The sequence below is a fragment of the Populus alba genome, chromosome 16 (assembly GCF_005239225.2).
Source record: "Populus alba chromosome 16, ASM523922v2, whole genome shotgun sequence".
Classification (NCBI taxonomy): domain Eukaryota; kingdom Viridiplantae; phylum Streptophyta; class Magnoliopsida; order Malpighiales; family Salicaceae; genus Populus; species Populus alba.
Window position 1 is genome coordinate 5,943,079 of NC_133299.1, and position 19,957 is coordinate 5,963,035.

General features: G+C 32.8%; 2 protein-coding genes across 3 annotated transcripts; one reads left to right on the plus strand and one right to left on the minus strand.

Annotated features, from left to right (window-relative positions):
- Positions 1-1,669: 1,669 nt before the first annotated feature.
- LOC118051196 (uncharacterized) lies at positions 1,670-11,205 on the plus strand. Its single transcript, XM_035061782.2, has 5 exons — positions 1,670-2,121; positions 3,216-4,396; positions 4,503-4,559; positions 7,878-8,259; positions 9,658-11,205. The coding sequence occupies exons 1-5, from the start codon at positions 1,786-1,788 to the stop codon at positions 10,888-10,890; spliced, it is 3,189 nt and encodes a 1,062-aa protein (XP_034917673.1). The 5' UTR covers positions 1,670-1,785; the 3' UTR covers positions 10,891-11,205.
- Positions 11,206-16,475: 5,270 nt separating this feature from the next.
- On the minus strand, positions 16,476-19,607 carry LOC118049952 (uncharacterized). Of its 2 annotated transcripts, none has more exons than XM_035060154.2 (5): positions 19,152-19,607; positions 18,885-19,043; positions 18,134-18,215; positions 16,977-17,152; positions 16,476-16,841 (listed from the first exon to the last, which is right to left on the minus strand). In XM_035060154.2, exons 1-4 carry the CDS (start codon positions 19,485-19,487, stop codon positions 17,001-17,003), a joined length of 729 nt encoding a protein of 242 aa, XP_034916045.1. In that variant the 5' UTR covers positions 19,488-19,607; the 3' UTR covers positions 16,476-16,841; positions 16,977-17,000. The 2 variants fall into 2 exon arrangements, with proteins under 2 accessions (XP_034916045.1, XP_034916037.1); XM_035060146.2 differs by having other exon boundaries at positions 16,476-16,823; positions 19,152-19,605.
- Positions 19,608-19,957: the final 350 nt, after the last annotated feature.

The window sequence follows — 19,957 nt, forward strand, 5'->3', positions numbered from 1 at the left end:
CTATCACCCATCCCTCAGTCACCCGCCCTTCATAAACAAACGAACAACCCTCTCCAGACACCCACCCTGCTTGCCAGATAGAAGAATCATCAGCAATTTGCCTCTGACATTGCAAGTTTGAGAGATGAGAGACGAGGGAGAAGGAGTATGGAAGATTGGAAGAGAAGAAGATAGATTTGACTCTTATGTTGAAAGGAAATATTAAAGCTTTATCTATAATCAATTACTTTTCCTTTACATTGACCTTTAGAATCCAATCTGTGTCTCATATCTAAATCATTTGAGAGATGAGAGACAGAGAGATGGTGGTTGATGGGCTGAAAATGCATTTAGGTTTAGGATTAGAAACTATTTATACTTGTTTTTTTTTAAATGCTGGTCTAATTAAACCGGTTTGTTTTGGGAAACCGAACCAAACTGAAATTTTTTATAATTTTTTAATTAATTAATTAATTTTTTTTTATTTAATTTTCTCGATTTAATCCATTATTGAGTTTTTTCTCCTTCTATTGGTAATAATTCTATTGGTAATAATTCCTTTATGTACAACTTCACAAAGACTTGTGTGAGGATGAATAGTAAAATCAAGAGCCCTCGTAGATAGGGGTGAACATTTCTGGTTCGGTTCGGTTTTGGGCCAAAATAATTAACCAAACCGAATTTTTTTTTCTTCAAGTTTTTGAACCGAACCGAATCGAAAATCGGTTCGAACCGACAATATTCGGTTCGGTTCGGTTTTTTTCCCTTCCAAACCAATTTAAACCAAAATTATTTTAATTGAGTTTTTATTCTAAGTTTTTTCACTGACCATATTTTTTCAGGAATTCTATCTTCGTTTTGTTCTTAATTTCACAGATCTATGCTTATTTTCTGAGAAATCTTGGCTTTCTCAATATGGCTTTTTCTTAAAATGACTGGGCATGTATGACAACAAAGGAAAGAACATAAGTCATTCGACTAGAAAAAAAACACAAAAGGAAGATCAAAAGATAGTTTACATAGATCCTTATATGCTCATCATCCATCGAGTGCCAAACTTGATTTTGAATTTTTTTTCTCACAATACCAACATTAAGGAGAACACAGGAAAGTGTTTTACTGGTTCAACATGATAATTTTCTTTGGTTACATGTGCATGAAAAATTATACAATAATTACATAATTATGTGAAAAATAGAAAGAAGGATAAAAAAATTAAAAGAAAAAATAAAGAGGGATATGTCTCCTATAGAAGGAATAAAACAATTAAATGTAAAATTGCAAAAGTGAAGAGGGTGGCGTGCCTTTCAAATAAGAGGAGCATGGAGCAGAGCTTAACAAATAAAGGAGCATGGAGCAAATGGAAATGAGAAATGGAGAGATGCAGAGAGCAAGAGAGGGGGCGGCTGATTTTGTTTTTAGAGGAAAGCTAATTTAGGTTTAGGATTAGGAAAACATGCTATTTATATCCTTTTTTTTTTTTTTTTAAGTGGTGGCTTAGTTAAATCGGTTCAGTTCAGTTTGGTTTAATTGGTTTTAGACTTTATAAACTGAAATCAAATCGAATCAGAATTATTTTGTAAATTTTTAACCGGTTAATTGAGTTTTTTTTATTTAATTTTTTTGATTTTTTTTTTATTTTCTTGGTTTAATCGGTTTGTTTAAATTTTTTTACTCACATCTACTCGTAGATTTTTTCTTGATCTTAACGATGGCAGACACCTTTAATACCTCACTCACCTCAAAAATAATAAATAATTCATTAAAAACCAGGCTCACTCTCTCCCTCGCTTCCTCTAGCTAGCCATGTCTATGTCAGTCTTCAAGACGATGAAACTTGTTCCATTAACCGTTAAAACACTGCACCACAGGATCATCAGAAACACTGTAATGGGTCCTCGAAGACAGCCACTTATCATTAATCGTTCGTACTCGACAACCCCAACTGGAAGAACAAAAAAGCCATGGACAGATGCAATGAACGTGCTGTACAACAGAATATCGTCACTTGCAGATCAAACGATCACCATTTCACTATTTCTCAATCAATGGGTCCTTGAAGGACAACCCGTCAACAAAAATCAACTCCGTGAATTCATCAAGGAGCTCCGGTTCCACAAACGATATGCTCATGCTCTTGAGGTATATATATATATATATATATATATATATATATATATGTTTGTGTGTGTGTGTGTGTGATGCGTGCATACGGAAATTGGTTTTGATTGAACCCAGTGGGTTCTTGAGAACAAACAATTTGATTGCTTAATGAGTGTTTGCTATTTTTTATATAGCTTTCTGTTTATGTATTTGGGGTACCGAGAAGAGGACAATGAAGGACAGAAACATATTGTCTGAAGTTATTGATTTGGCCCCAAATGTCTAATTATTGATTTATTTGAAAAACAAGTCTAATAATCTCAATTTTGAATTAGTTGTTGGGGGGGGGGGTGTTCGTCCTGTGCTGGTTTTAAGTATCTCTGGGTAATGTCACGTTGTGTTACTGTGTTCAATCAACTCAAAGTATGTTCATCCCACTAGCAACACATTTGGAACTCACTACCGTTGCCTATTAGGTAGAGCAACTACTGCTTTCCTCCAAGTTTTGGTGGTGGTGGTGCTGATAGTTAAATTTATCCAAGTCGAAAATGTGATAGCAGGAGCTTGCTGTCAATGGCCCCTTCTTGGTATGATGTGGTCCTGCTAGACTTGTTGATTATGGCTGATTTATAACAGCAAAACTCTTATCACGGAGAGCTTATGCTTCTTGGTTGATGAAGTGGGGGTGGGCGGAGTCCATAAACTGATATTTGGACACATTTTCAGTCCTGACCAATATGGCTTGATATTGCATGTTAAATTATGCTGCTGATGTGCGACTACAAAAGGCAGATTGATAGAGCACAGGATATCATTATGGAAGTAATGTGTAATCGTAATATTAATTCAAGAAAACAATCAAGATATTCTGCTTGAAATTTTATTTGCAATTTATGCTGGATTAATTCCACGTTATTTCCTGTTGTTGTGCCTTTCATGGCAATTGACGCATAAAAGCTCAACTATGGTAGCATTCTAGCTTCTATGGCCGTGGGGAATAAGTTCATTATACTTAACTTGATGGATAAACTTTTAGCTGATTCTTTCTTTCATCTCTCAAAAAAAATATTTTTTTTTTTTATTATTTCACAATCTCTTTTCCTGACAAGCATGTCTGATTAAAATTCTCCCAGATTTCAACGTGGATGACTGACAGTGGGTACTTTGAACTTGCATCACAAGATGTCGCTGTTCAGCTGGACTTGATCTCAAAGGTTCATGGGATAGAACAAGCACAGAAGCTCTTCAATAACACTCCACAACACTTAAAAGTTCTAAAGGTTTATAGTGCACTCCTCAACTGCTATGCCAAAGCAAAATTGGTGGAAAAAGCAGAGTCTGTCGTGCAGGAGATGAAGAACCTAGGTTTTGCCAACACATTATTGGTTTACAATGTCATCCTTAATTTTTATTATCAGACTGGAAACCCTGAGAAAATTGACAGTCTGATGCAAGAAATGGAACAAAATGGTATTGGCTGCGACAAATTCGCACATTCCATACAACTGAGTGCATACGCCTCTGTTTCTGACGTTGTAGGCATTGAGAAGACTCTGGCAAAAATGGAATCTGATCCCAACGTGTTTTTGGACTGGACCTCGTACACTGCTGCTGCAAAAGGATATATAAAACTTGGACTTGTTGACAAGGCTCTGGAAATGCTGAAGAAATCTGAGAGACTAGTTACAGGTAAAAGAAGGGGAACAGCATATGATTCTCTAATCACCCTATATACTGCAACTGGGAAGACAAATGAAGTCCTAAGAATTTGGGAACTTCACAAGAAAAATGAGAAGGTTTACAAAGAGGCATATATTAGTATCATAACCTCTCTATTGAAGTTAGATGACTTTGAAAATGCAGAAAAGATTTTTGAGGAGTGGGAGTTCCAAAATCATTCTTGTTATGATATCCATATTCCAAACTTCCTTATTGATGCCTATTCGAGAAAAGGTCTCGTGGAGAAGGCTGAAACATTAATTGATAGGGCAATATCAAAAGGAGGGGAACCTAATGCAAAAACATGGTACCATTTGGCAACAGGGTATCTTCAAAATGGTCAAACACTGAAGGCTGTGGAAGCAATGAAGAAAGCAGTAGTGGTTTCTGGACGAATGTGGAAGCCAAGCAATGAAATTTTAGCTAACTGTTTGGGGTACTTGAAAGTGGAGGGAGAATTGGGGAAACTGACGAATTTCATGGACCTACTTAGGGACAATGATATTATTTCCTTGGATATTCAAGAAAGATTGTTGAATCACATTAAGAATGCGAAGTCAAGCTCAGATGTGCTGGGTGCTTTGAATGACAATTAACTTGAATTCTATGATCAGAGGGGGTTGGCAATTATTGCAATGAGGTAGAGAGATAAAAGGCACACAGAAATCTGAAAAATTGGGGGATGATGTTTCTTCTGGCAGTCTTTTAGTTAGCAGTGATTTGGTCCATGATCAAGCAACTTCTTGCAGATTTGCTGGGTAAACTCCTGAGTGAACTTAACTCCCATTATCCTGCAAAAATGATTTCTTTTACCTGTTCTTTTAGAAAAGGAAATCCTTATCAACAAGCAAATGTCAAGTACATGGAAAACTGAAGCATGTTCGTGGTCTTATTCAGCAATAAGGTTTCTTCAATGGCGAGCGAAAATGATCAAAAAGCAACCCTGGTTTCTAGGCACAGCTGGACCCCAGGTAATGACAGTGTGTAGGCCTGTCTGAAAAACTTGGAAGCGGAGACCACGAGGAAGCCGTTGAATTTGTGAACCGGGATATAAGGATATCATCTTTGTCAATGTTCAGGATAATTGAATTATAATACACATTTGATAACAATCTCAGATGCACCATGTTCTTCGAATTTGGATTGTGATTCTTCAGTGCTATTGAAGCGAAACTAAAGCCAGAGATTGTTACAGCAATTGCAGACCAAATAGGACCGCAACGAGGAAGACATCAGATACAATTCCAGGGAACTTTATGAAGTGAAAGCTCCAACTAGCACATGGACCATGGATTTAGTTGGGGAAGTCCATTTACTGTAGCCCAAGTTATACTGCAAATCAAGCTACTTGTTTTGTGCTATATAGATGGTTTGTTTCAGAATTAGCTCGCAAGCAAATGCATTTCATGGTTTGCTAGTGGTCAAATGAAATGCATCAGATGTCCATAAATGTGAACTGGGGGCGGAGACCATAATCCCAGTCAATATCATGGTTTAAACTCATCCCATCAAGGATTATATCATCTAGGAGAACATTAAGATAGACAGAGGGTGTTACTTTCAATTTATATGCATATAACAGTAATTTTATTCCTTCTTTAGATATTCAAGACAGATCTTTGACTTGGATTGGGACTCATATTTAGATGTATACAGGGCTCTGAAAGGCTTTTCTCTGGACGCAAACACCACCACCCTGGAGTCCTCCAGTCCGGAGGAGGATAGCAGTGATGACTGATGTGCATACCAAGCTGATCGATTTCCCCTCCTTTTTCCCCTTACTCAATTGAATATTGACAATTAAATTGGAGTGGCTTATCCAGTATCTTTGTTTGAAAAACAGAAGCGTTCCTTAATCTTACTTGGACCAAAATTAGTTAAGAGAATCAAATGCTGTGCAGTATAAAGATGCAAAAGGGAAAAGGGTATGGCAACTTATATGCCATGCTACGGTAGTGATGGACGACACTCGAGCAATCCACATCACAGCTGCTTGCCGAAGATACTATAATGCCGATGTCAGATACCTGAATCATCTTATATTACAGATAAAACTAAAACTCTTCGGTATTCTACCATGAATTATGCACAATGCAATCTATATTAAAATAATTGATGAGCCATACGAAGATAAAAAAAAATATATTTATATATATTTTTTATAATGTAATTACCGCATAATCTCTCTTTGAGATCAAATTTTTTTTGCTCTAAGGTTAAAGGGCATTTTATTTCTTGAAATTATAGGTAAATAATATTCAGGTCTTTCTATAATAAAAAAAAATAGCCGGTGTGTGCAGCGTTTTCCAGTAGCTGTTGGTAGCCTTCCACTGCGGCACTCAAAGCATCTCTTCACCTTTTACATATAGGAGCTTCTACGATAATATTTTTCCTTTCTTTCTTTCTCTGTTTTCTCCACCTCAAAAAATATGCTCGACTTGCAAAGTTGCAAGGTGGTTTGTAATCATTTAATTGTATCGAATTTAATTTATTTGTTTTTTAATTTTTATTATTTGACATTTAATTTTTTATGTTTTTTTTAATCAAATTTGATCATTATTTTTTGATTCCTGTTTATGTTGTTTTTAATATTTTTTATTGGATTTTATTTTTTGATTTAATCCCTAATCATTTAATTTAATTTAATTTTTTGTTGAATTTAATCATCATTCTTTGATTACAATTCCTTTTATTTTGAGTTCTCTTCTTGATTAATTGTTTTTTTTATATATATAATTTATCCCTTATTGTTTAATTTTATTGAATTTTTATATTATATTTGATGTTTTTTTTTTTAATCATGCTTTTAAAACTTAGCCGAGAGTTGACCCCCATCATGTCCTGGGTCATGGGTTGGGTTGAATAATCAGGGTCATCGGGGTCAATCGGATTTTTTTATTGTGCAGGAAGTAAAAATAAAATTATTTTCATAAAAAAATAATGGTAAAAAAAATCATCTGGTATTGACATGATTTTTTCCTAACTAATGCTTGATTTTTTTATTTAGCTAAAAAGTAAAAATTATATTATTTTGATAAAAAATAATGGAGAAAAAAAATTCAATATGATCCTCTTTTTTATTGGTCCTTCTTTGTTTTGGATTTTTTTTAAGATTTTTTTTATCAGTTTCATCTCTTTTCATTTGATTTTGTTTTGTTTTTATATCAAATATAGTATTTATTCTCTTGATTGTTGCTTTTTTATCCTTTCCTTGTTATTTTTTTCTTTTAATTTTTCCCATCAACATTTTATTTCATTTTTTTTTCAAGATTTAGTTTCTCATTTTTTTAATTGCTATTTTTGTATTATCTTTTTCTTAATTTGTTTTATCTTTTAATTTTATCCCTTAACATTTTATTTATTTATTTTTATCCAATTTTGGTTCTCATTATTTTAATTTCTCTTTTTCTATCTTTTTTTTATTAAGTCCCTCATTATTTTTTTTCATTAGTTTTTATATCAGATTTGGTTTTTCATTTTTTTTTTTATTATTATTGTTTTAACTTTATTTTTTTGAATTTTATTCTTGACATTTAGAATATTGAATCTTGAGTTTTCAATTTTGTTTTTGAATTATCTTGAATAATAAGTTAGTCAAGTTAACTTGAATTCATTTGTGTTATCACTATTTAAATATATTTTTTATGTTAAAAAAAAAGTTGATCCTATATCTTAATAGCGTATTAGCATGTTGACTTGCTGAATATCTATTGACATGATATTTGATATGTTGGCTTGTTAATCGTTTATATATGTTAATCAGGCTCTCAAAAATTGAGGTAGGAAAATGACTGAGGGGTGCCAGTTTGTATGATTTGATTTTTTTATTTTTATTTTGTAGAAATACAAGATATCCCTGTGTTTTTTTTTTTAATTTAAAATATATTTTTTTTTACTTTAAATTAATATTTTTAGATTATTTTAATGTTTTAATATTAAAAATATTTTTTTTAAAAAAATATTATTTTAATATATTTTCAAAAAATAAAAAACATTTAAATTTTTTATTATTATAATCTCAAGTAGACCCATATTCATTTGTAACTATAACATTCAAGTTGGGCCAAAATCATCAGCCCACTATCTTCTTTAAAACCCTCCTTGAACCCTTCTCTCTCAAATTCACAGTTGCTAACTTGCTATTGCTATTGTTTGCAGCAAATGAATCTCCTTCGATTAGCCTATATATCCTCTACGATCAGTCGCTTGAATACCAAAAACGTAGAGGGCATTCGATTTTTTTACTCAAAAATACAAAACCCAAGATCTAGAGAGCCACCGTGGAAAGGCCCCTTCACTCGACTGTCACGTCGACTTTCAAGAATCAGAGACCACAATGTCTCAGTGATTCCAGTTCTCGACAAATGGATTCAAGAAGGAGAAACTATTTGGGAAGATTTAATCCATGCCCTAATCAAGGAGTTACGTCATTACAGGCGTTATCATCATGCTCTTGAGGTATTTAATCCCATATATTTTTTTGAAATTTTCTTTTTATAAAGTTGGAACCTTTGAAGTGTAAAGAAATGAATTTGATTGAAAACTTTTTTTTGGGTTCACATAATTTTTTATGATATGAAAAGGGTTTGCTTTTGTTTGTTGAGATACCATTGTGGGTCTCCTGAATTAAGCAACTATTTAAAATAATTTTCTTAGTGTTTTTTCTTTTATAGATTAGTGATGACTGTTTTGCTTTTAGGATGCTTATGTTGTTTCATGCTTGCGAAGTAAATTGGAATTTTTTTTTTTATGAATCTTGATCCATTTCAGGTCTCAAAAATTAAAGTTACTCGCATACAAGTTACTCCAAGTTTTTTACTCAAATTATGGGGTAACCAGAAATTAAGAAATATATATATATATATAGTGACGAAATCCCAAATTTTGATTTTCTCAAATATTATCAGGAAGTGAATTATGAGTTAGATAAATTGTTTATAGTATTGTCGTTTTTTTTTTCCCAAATGTTTTCAATAACAGATGATGACTTAGAAAACTTCTTTATAGCATTGTCATGAAGCGCATTTCCACACTTCTATTAAATGGTTTTACACAAATAAATAGTAGTTTTCTACTGGAGCTTTTAGTGTCATCACTTTATCTGATTTTCAGAGAAGCAATTCTGTGTTTACTTTTATTTTACTATCCCATAAGAGAAAAATGCTATTACAAATTCTTCCTTTTACTAATATATTCATCTTCTTCTTCTTTTCAAAAGAAGTATTGTTCTCATTATGATCAAAGTTACATCTAAGTTGCACCACATGAGTTCTTCGGGTAAACCGGAATCTTATCATGATGTATTGTTATAAACTCAACATAAATTTCTAATTATTTTTTGCCCAATTAAGGTTTGGACTAGTTTATGTTATTTATGGCAGGAATGTCTCTTACCATATGATCTTTCTCTTGTTTTTATATTCTTGTGATTTGAGAGCGTGACTTTTTAAAAATTAGAAATGAAATTAGTATATACCCCTTGATTTTATGTTTGAATTCAGTTGTATGTCAGGTAAAACTCTGCCATAAATGAGCTTGCAGCCAGCATGCTAATGGTCATTGAATAACATTATTGTGCCAATTCACACAAGTAGTATAAGGCTTTGAAGTTAATGTACTTAATGATTAATTGCATTGTCATGCTTGACATTCTATATGCATGTGATACTGGGGATTCTGACACTGCTTCTTTGTTGTCCTTCATTTCTGCTTATCTTGGGTAACAATATATTCATGTTAGAGATTCTAATGTCTGTTAGATAAATGATGATATATTGGATGTTATCTTTATTTTTAATGATATTATGATTTCATAATGCGGGTTACTAATTTGTGGATCACACTATTTTATCCCAGATTTCGATGTGGATGACTGACAAAAGATATCTTGCTCTGACATCACGTGCTGTTGCAGTGCGGCTGGACTTGATCTCGAAAGTTCATGGGATAGAACAAGTAGAAAACTATTTCAATAACATTCCAACAAAATTAAAAGGACTTGAGAGTTATGGTGCACTTCTCAACTGCTATGCCTATGTAAAATCCGTGGAAAAAGCAGAGGCTGTGATGCAGAGAATGAGGGAATTGGGTTTTGCCAGAAAACCCTTAGTTTTCACAGTCATGCTTAACCTTTATTACAAGACCGGGAACACTGAGAAACTTGACCCTCTGATGCGAGAAATGGAGGAAAATGGCATTTCCTTAGATAAATTTGCGTATTGCATACGTCTAAGTTCATATGCAGCTGCTTCTGACATTGAGGGAATGGAGAAGACTCTAAAGAGGATAGAATCTGATCCCAATGTTGTTTTGGACTGGGCCACTTATGCTACTGTGGCAAATGGCTATTCAAAAGTTGGGCTTTTGGACAAAGCTCTGGAAATGCTGAAGAGATGCGAGAGACTGATTACTGGGGAAAGACGAAGTACACCATATGATTACCTTATGACACAATATGCCACAACTGGTACAAAAGAAGATGTCTTGAGGGTGTGGGAACTTCACAAGAAGTATGTTAGGAATCGGAAAAATATTAGTGTCATAACCTCTCTGTTGAAGTTTGATGACCTTGAAAGCGCAGAGAAGATTTTTGAGGAGTGGGAATCCCAAGAGTTATGCGATGACATCATCATTCCAAACTTCCTTGTTGATGCTTATTCCAGAAAAGGTCTTTTGGAGAAGGCTGAAATGCTTCTGCAGAGGGCAACATCAAATGGTACAAAACCTAATGCGAATACATGGTATTTATTGGCAAAAGGGTATCTACAACATAATCAAACTCCAAAGGCAGTGGAAGCAATGAAGGAAATGATAGTCTTATCTGGACCAAGGAGCAGACCCAGCACTGTAAGTTGGGTTGCCTGTTTGCAGCACTTGAAAGACTCCGGAGACATGGATAATGCAGAGGGCTTCATAAATCTACTCAGGGAAAAAGATATTATTTCTTTAGATATTCAAGACAAATTATTGGATTATATTAAAGACAGGGACTCGAGGTTAGATGCACTTAGTGCACTCAAAGGTAGTTCTTTACATGGAATCAGGCCAGATCAGGCAGAGAAGGGTAGTAGTGATTCGGTGTCAGGTTGAGGAAAGCACCGAGGCTTCAAGGGAGGGCTCATATTTCTGCCCATAACCCTTGTCAGCTACGAACATTCAGACCAGAAAAGCTTCAAAATCCATCTTGTTCCAATCTAATCCATCAATAACAGATACTAGTGTGTTCGTATTGTTAGTTCTATGTTTCTGTCAGAAGTTTGAGACATCAGGTAATACGAATTGAGAAGACAATCAATGTACTATGAAGAAGACAAATATTATCACCATAAAAAAATTTAATGAATCTCAAAATAATAGATTAAACAACTTTTTCTATAACATATAAGGATATGATTTCCATTAGAACGTGTTTCAACTTTCATTTAGGGATTGATAGTTTTATAGTGTCTCGTTTTGTTGGTCCACATTAAGTTCCATTAGAACGTGTTTCAACTTTCAACTCTCCCTTTGCATTTCTTAAGAAATTTTAGGGTTCAAGATATGCTTCAATAGAAATTTCTTGGAGCGAGCATGTGACACGTGTTAATTTTTAACTTCTAGTAATATTAATCGACAGAAGGTGTAATGATAATAAAAATGTCACGCACAGGAGTGATAATAATAACATAGAGATGTCTATTTTTTTCTGGGTACAGTGGAATGAAAAAAAAAAAAAAAAAACACTAGCATCTCCTAAAGTAGCTGCACCTGTAGAATAAGCAAACAAAAGAAAAGAAATCTCTGAAGGAGAATCCCAAATAAAAAACTTAATCATCTGTTTAGCTCTCGTCTTAGCTGAGAAATAAACACAAGAATTAGTTTTTCTGAGCGTATGGTGGATAGAAGATGCTTGATTGTTGGATTTGCGAAAAGGGGTTGATGGTGAGGCTGGATTCAGTGAAAGGGTCCTTTCCTTTTGGGAGAAGGAGATACGCAGCCGTGGATAAAAGATGGGAGGCTCTTATAGTGAGGGTGTATTTGTAATAGTGTTCAATATTTAAGGATGGTTTTGTCGGTTAATAATTTGTGGACATAGACGACCCTTAGTCCAAGTTGAATGACACGTCAGTCACCAAGGAACGAATAGTAATTGACCTTGCGTTCTATGGTGGTTTCTCTTGTAATTTTATATAAAAAAACAATTAAATCAGAAGTCAAATTTACTGTATTCATACACATTTTTATATTCACCGCTGGCTATAGTAAAATAATGCTTTTATCCTTTCCAAGGAAAACCACAAGTGGGGGTATTTTTTTTTTTTTTTACACAGTTTATTAATCATTTAAAGATTGTGTGTGTGTATTTCTTCCATAATTTTTAAACAATTAAATAATTTAATTATCCTTAATTTCATAAAAAAAATAAAATTATACCTTTTGTTTTCAGTAAAACAATAAAAAATCAACAAAAGTCAACTTTTCCCTTGTAGCTGAGGAAAAAATAACAACGGATCCAGGAATCTTTTATCTTTTTAAATAGGTTTTATGGTAAATTTCAATACATAGAGGGTAATTTGATATTTTCTTTTAAAATATTAATCTTTTAATCAATAAAGTTACTAGCGCTATCTTTTGAGCGGTGTGTGGCTGTGTGTTGTACCTTCTCTGGTTATGTGTAGTGCCTTCTCTGGTTAATGAACAAGCTCTTTCATCATATCATTGAGTGCGCCATTATGTTTTTTTTTTCACCTAGTACAACACGTGTCATCGATAATGTGATAGTTTGTTACCGGTTGACTTTTTTTCTCTCACCTCACAATAAATTAAAGTTTTTTCTTTTTTTGTTTGTTATTTCAATTTTAGTCTTTATTCTTTAAATTTTTCTTTGATAGTTTTATAGGAGTTTTATTTGTTTAGTCCTTCAATTCTAATTTTAGGTATTTTATTTTTTCTAGTTTGGTCCTTAACGTTTTAATTTCTGATTTTTTTTTCCTTGATCCTTTTGTAAAACCTTTTTTATTTTCAATTTAGTCATCAATTCTAATTTTTCATATATAATATTTTTCAATTTGATACTTTTTCTTTTAGTTTCTAATTTTTCCTTGGCCTTTTTGTCAAGATTTTGGTAGTTTTTAATTTTATCATTCAATCCATGTTTGTTGTGTTTTTTTTTTTCTCTAATTTGGTCCTTATACTTTTTTTTTTTCAATTTAACACTCCAATCAAAGATTTTTTCTTGCCCTATAATTTATTTTTTGTTTTTTATTTCACCTTCATTATTTTAATTACTATTTGTTATTTTAAATTCTTTCATGAGATTGTTTTTTTTCTTCAGATTTTATTATTCAGCATTTAATTTGTCAAGGAATGGACTTCTCGGTTTTCTCATGTATGGTAATTCTGATGTAATGACTCATGTCACGGGTTTTAAAAGTTATCTATGGCATAACTTTTAAACTCAATCTAGAGATCGATCCAGGGTAAGTCTGCGGTCACATGTCTAATGAGTTAACCTAGGTAACAGGTCAAGTGGGTTGATTTGTGTAAGGTTGGTTGACCCATGTCAACCTATTTTTTTTTTTTCTTATTTTTTTATATAAACATATAAAAATGAAATTATTTTAAAAAAAAAAAGAGAAAAAAAGGTCAAAGGGTTTTGAATAAGCTTTCTCATGGCTTATTGGGTTGTAGGTCAACCATAATTTTTAATTGGATGATATCAGGTTAATCCTTCTATTTTCGTTGGAACCCGACCCAACAGAGGCCTTGGATCACCTGGTTCACGATTTAAATTGTTGGGTCGAGATTGTAATTTTTTATTTTAGATTATTTCATTTTATTGATTTTTTTTCTCAATTACATTCTTTAACATTTGAATTGTTAAAGATTAGACTTTTATATTTTTCAATATATGGTGCTTCACTTCTAATAACCAGTATCTCAAGTTTTAAAATTCATCTATCACATACTTTCCAAACCAAATCCAAGGATGAACCCGAAGCAAGTCCCTAGTCACGAATCAGGTTAATTGACTTGAATTAACTCTAGTAAAATTGATTGATCCAGGTCAACCCTCTTTTTTATTTTATAAATATATAAAAATAACATTGTTTCTCTTTAAAAAAGAATAAGATCAACAAGTTTTGACTAGATTTTTCCAAGGCTAATTGGTTGGTCGGGGCTATGATTCGAGTTATTAGATTTTTTTTTTTTAAAAAAAACACTTACAGTGCCTGATTATTTTATGAAAAATTAGGGGTGGACTAGCAGCGTAGCTTGAGCCCTCGTTTAGTTAGACTACTACACAAGCAATGTAGCCCCTTTACTATAAACATTATAGACTCAAAATTATTTATTTATACATTGTGTTTTTTTTCTTTCTTGAATTTTATTTTTTATATTAATATTTTTTTTATTTATTAAGGATTTTATTTTCACGTTACATCCTCTTATATATGTGAGATGTTGAATAAAATTATGATGTTAAATTAAAGATTATGTTTTGAAATAGAATTTTGGGTTATAATTAAAAGAAATCAGAGAACAATGATCAAAATAAACAAAAAATTGAACACATTGTTCAAAAGACACCAAACTATTCTATTTGGTCCTTGAAGTTTCAATTTATGTATTATTTGGTCCTTAAAGTTTTAGAATTTTACATCTCGACCCTAAATTTTATTTTTCACGTTTCAGTCATGGAGTGTTAAAGAGAAGAGAGAAAGTCATAAAAAAATAAAAGTTGAGAGAAAAGGTCGATCAAGCATATTTATACTACAAAAATAACTTATCTTAGTGTTAATATTTTTGTCTTGTAAAGAAGGGTTTCATGGAGGTTGTTTGTAGTATTTGGTCCTTAAGGTTTTAAATTTTTATGTTTTTGTCATAAACTTTATTTTTTATTTTTCAATCATTGAATGTTGAGAGATAAAAAATAAAGTCATTTAAAAATGAGAGGAGAGAAAAAATGAGCACATTCAGGCTACAAGAAAGATCAATTTTAGTGTCAATATTTGTATCCTATAGAGAGGAGTCTCATGGAGGCCATTGGAGTTTTTCATCATGTCAAAAAAATAAATTAGGCCTCTGGAACATTCTTTTTATTTAATCTAATTTTGAGGTTTTTAAGTGATTGGATTGTGCTTTTAAGTTTAAATGGTTTAATAGGTTCTTAAAATATTGTTTAGGTGTTTAGAGAAGAAAACAAGTTGAAAAATAGATTTTTGAATTTAAAAACTATAACTTTGACAAGCCACTAGAGGTGGCTGAAATATGAACCATAAGACATTGCATTGCTTGTTTTATTGAAAAAATTAGGGCACGTGAACCTGATCTTCTAGGACATGCTTAACCAGGCCTTGTCTTTTAGGCCGAGCGAGCGAGCAAGCATATGCGCTTGACCTGTTTATTAAACAATATTTAACCTTATTTTTTATTTAAATTTTAAAATAAAAAAGGAAGTCTTTTCTTATTATTAAGAAGACATGTTTTTTTACCTATTTAATTTAAGTCACTATAATTTTAATGAATATCTTTTTTTAATTGCCATCTATTTTTATTCCATAAATCATGTTGCTAATAAATGGACATATTATTACTAAACCAAAAAAAAACTACATAGATAATAAATGACAGTTTTGACTTAAAAAATATTTTGTGTTGCTACCCTTAAATAATTTGGTCTCATCTTTCATCTATCTTTCAATGTTGAGATGTCATCAAATCTAAAAGAGAGCTAAACACCATCATACAAATTAACACCACCAAACCATATATTCCAAGAACAAATTGTGACGTATTAGGGATTAGATTCAATAGTTGTTAGAAAGAAAATCAAAGATAGTTTGTCAGGTTATAAGAGAAAGGAAGGAAAAGAAAGTAAAGGAAAGAGGGCTAAAGCTTAAAATGAGTGACTAAATTGATAAGTATGCATAAATCCTATAGTTTCAGATGCTTTTATGTATGAAGAAGTTCTTTAAATGTTTAGCTGGGTTTTCATAATATAAATGTATATAACCTTAGTTTTCAATAGAAACACCATATGATTGTTGCTAAATAAGAGTGTGATTGTGAAAGATTGAATTATGATGTGTGTTCTTCTAAAGTAGAAGATATGTTTTAGCCCAAATATTGTGTTGATATAATTGCACATGATATGTGAAAAGAGTAAAGCTTGCTTTAAAAGAAATCATGGCCACCTATATATTACATATGCTACCAATGTTGGAAACTTCTTATTTCTTTAATCATTCACTAGGTTATCTCATTAGCAGTTGATGAATTATTTTCAAAGAATCAAAGCGTGATTGAAAGAGGGCTCAGTGTGATGGTTTCCCAACCACAGTTTCTTTGGAATCCTAGCTTGAAACTTAAGTGGTGCAATTGTATCTTTTATAGGTTAGTTTTTTAGTATGGGTCACTACACATGTAAATGCATATGTAAACATATATCATGCATGAACTCTTATAGTGTGTGATAGTTCGATACGACAACTATGTGTAAAGATGTAAAATATAAGTGAATGATCAAGACAAGACAACAAGATGTCATATAAGTTCCCAAGCTATGTATATTTATACATACTTGTTTTAATTGAGTAGGTAACAATAAGAAGCAATTAGAGAGGTTGGTTTACTTAGCTAGCACTATTCTATAGTGAATATATCAAAGATACTAGGTAATTAGGAGAGGGATGTGACAAAAACTGGTTGATTGAAGTACAACCTGTGAGTTTTACTCGGCTAGAGCGAGAGCACATCTGAAAGTGGTTCCAATTTAAAATCTCAAAAATTCTCTCTAGACAGTTTACATTGGACTAATTCACAGATCCAAAATTACAAACTAAAATTTCCCAGAGTTCAAAAATTAAAATAAGCAGAAGATATCCTGGGGTTCAGGAGGATGCTGAAAATTTTGCACCATACACCCACGTCAATAGTGTAAGCATTCTTAAATGCATCGATCTACCTCGACTTTTCCATTTATCATTAAAGGAAAGGCTCCTGTTATAATCATTCTCTGCATTGAATCAATGGTCCAAAGTCTGCCCACATACGATGAACTAAGCCAGAGTTAAACTTTGAGCTTGGACAATGTACAGTTCACATATTCTGCTAAGTTTTTAGGCAATGTGAAATGCGATGCGGTACTCTACTAAATAGTACATACTTGCAAGTTTTCAAAAATATTAACTCACCAGATCTATTGAGAGAGATAAGATCTATTTCTCCAGCTCCCACCCTCCTAGTCTCATTCCAGGGTCGTAGTTTGTGAATAGCCTAAATTCATTCCCAAGTTTGCTAGAATGTTGAGGCCTAAAACCACATGAATGCAATCCTAAGAGCTCAGCTGCCTTATCCTTCTGCACGTCTCCTACAAGTCAAGAATATACAATCCATCAGATTCACCAGAAAGCTGGAAAGAAAATACAATGCAACTTCATTGGGAGTGCTAGCAACACTCGCTCTAACACTTGCTTTTCAATACTCTCGCATCTAGAAGATCCACATCACATCTCTTCATTTTAATCAAACTAATTAATTGCGAGAGGAAAAAGATACTAAGAGCTAGTGACAAAAAATTTCCATCATTACAAGCAGTCCAAGACCAAGCAAGAAAGAGATTACACATTAAAACAAGAACAAATACCAGTAGATTACCGTCTCCTAAATTAAATACATTGCGAGAATCTTCTCCAAACCCTCAATTTCCATCAACAAAGAACAAGGTAATTTCTCTTTATTGTTTCTTCTTGTTGTGATCAATTATACCAAAGTGATCTATAAACCAGCTAATAATCCACTTAATGGTAGTTCCATCAACAGATTTGAGCAACAAGAACGAGACTAGCATCTCCAGTGAAAACCCACGTGTATTTTATCCCAGATTCAAGACATCCCATGTATTATTTGAGATCAGGTCCAAAACTCACATATTCTCTACCAAATAAAACTAAAAATCCCACAACTTTCTTGCAAAAGGTCCAAATCCAATTGTCAACCAAGGTAATATCACATAAGTAAGTTTTGGTGCAATAGAAGGGATTCTAAAAGAGAGGAAAATGACAAAAAATAAAGAGACAGGAAAAACGAATCAAAGCTAGGAAAATCTGGAACCCTATAGGCACTTTGTCATTCCAAATAGAGTAAAGAGATGTAAAGTGGATGTTGTAAACAAGCAAGTGCTGGAGGGAGTGCTGCTAGCTTTGCCCTTGCTCTAGATATCTAATTCTATAGAAAATCTCAGGTCTCAACAAATTTACAGATTGCTGAGATTGGACTAGTGGCATTATATAGCAGAATCACCAGAGCTTGCAAATGAGAAAGAGTAGGACGGAGAATGATCAATGTTTACCTGTGAGTAGAAGCAAATATGATTTTCCTGGTATTGCAAGAAAAGAAATTGCTTTAGCAACCTTTTCTAAGCACTCCTGACTCTGCCATCATAAGCATCAGTTAAATGAGACCATGGCCTTTTCACATGACTATTGAACAGTTTGCAGTCTATCAACTAAACGGAAACAAAAAAAAAGAAAAAAACAGAGGGAAAGATCCATGGCACAATGACAAGAAACAAGCTTCCTTGTATAAATATCCACCGGGGACTACAAGACACAGTTGAACAAAATTGAAAACCTGTAGCTTACTAAACATGTACAAGGAATTACCGATCAAGTAGAAATTATAGCACAACAAAATCTGTAATAAAAAAAAAAACAAATATTAGAGATCTTCTAAGTAGGTCATTATGCCTGAACAAAGGATATCTAATTATTCAACCAATAATCCAACAGTTCAAAACCGAATATGGCACAGACAGGTACCACAAAATCTTCTCCTTGGCAACCTTAACATAAAACAAGTAAAACAGACATCCTCAATCTTTCAGTCAAAACAAAAAAAAGATACCCCATTAAATAACATTCCATACATCTTGCATTAGGAATCTATAAAATCCTAATAAAATAATCCTTGAAACACATTTTTAACTCTATACGAATTTTTATTATAGGCACTAGTAAACTAGATACTAATTACATGGCAAAAACAACATCAATGAAAAAACACAGATTTTAGTTAACAGAGGGGCAAACTTTATAACTAACCAAATAAGGAGGATCAGCAACAACAACTTGAAAAGCATGCTTAAATTGACCAGGCAAATCTTCTGGTTTATTATAATCGTAAAACGTGAAATCACTCCCATATTGCTCAAATCTCTTGTCATACTCCAGTAATTGCACATTCACACTCGGATCAATTTTCTGCCAACAAAAAAAAAACCCACTTACCCAAAAACCAAGAAAATTAACATCAACCCATAAAAAAAAAGAAGCAAAACCCAGTTCAAAAGTTTCAATTTTGTGTACTACCTTGATGTAAGCATAAAGAGTTGGACAAGCGATACAAACTGCGAGTGAACTGGGATTGGTTAATAAAGCAAGAACCTCGTTTGCTACAGTCTCTGCGGTTAACGGGTCGTACCAAAACTGGCTAAGCCTCCAGTCCTCTGCTACTAAGGCTACTTTCTCTCCGGTTTCAGAACCTTCTCCGTCGGTTTGTGAAGTTTGGTCAGTGATGGGTTGTGGTTGTTGTTGTTGGAGGAACTCTTTCAAAGCAGCCAGAGCGTGTGAACTTAACGTTGGAGGGTCGTCGTCGTCTTCAGTGAAAGCGGTGTCGTTTTGGGGTTTCACTTGCTCTTCTTCCATTTTCGAGCCCTGCAAAATGAAATTGAAGGGACACGGTGCCGCTTTTGTTATTTTATGGCATTGATGAACCACTGAAGTAGGAAAACGAACTTCAGGGAAACAATCACTCCTTGTATTATACAAGGTGTATTATACAAGGGAAACAAGAATTAGGCCTAAGCTAAATTAAAGGGCCCATGATGAGTAATTATCCATTAAAAAAAAAAAAACACTAACCCTGTCATTAAAACACCCATTGCCTTGTAGATGAAGGTTGTAAAAAGTATTTTTTTTAACATGATATAAAAAATATAATATAGACTTGAATTGGTAAATCATAAAATTATAAGTAATTTTTTAATTAATTATATATTGATAATTTTAGTCAAGGAATTAAATTACATTAAAATATGATAAAATGAGTCAACAATATTATAATCAATGAGTGATGTAAATAAAATGAGAAAGATAACTAGTATCAATTAATAAAT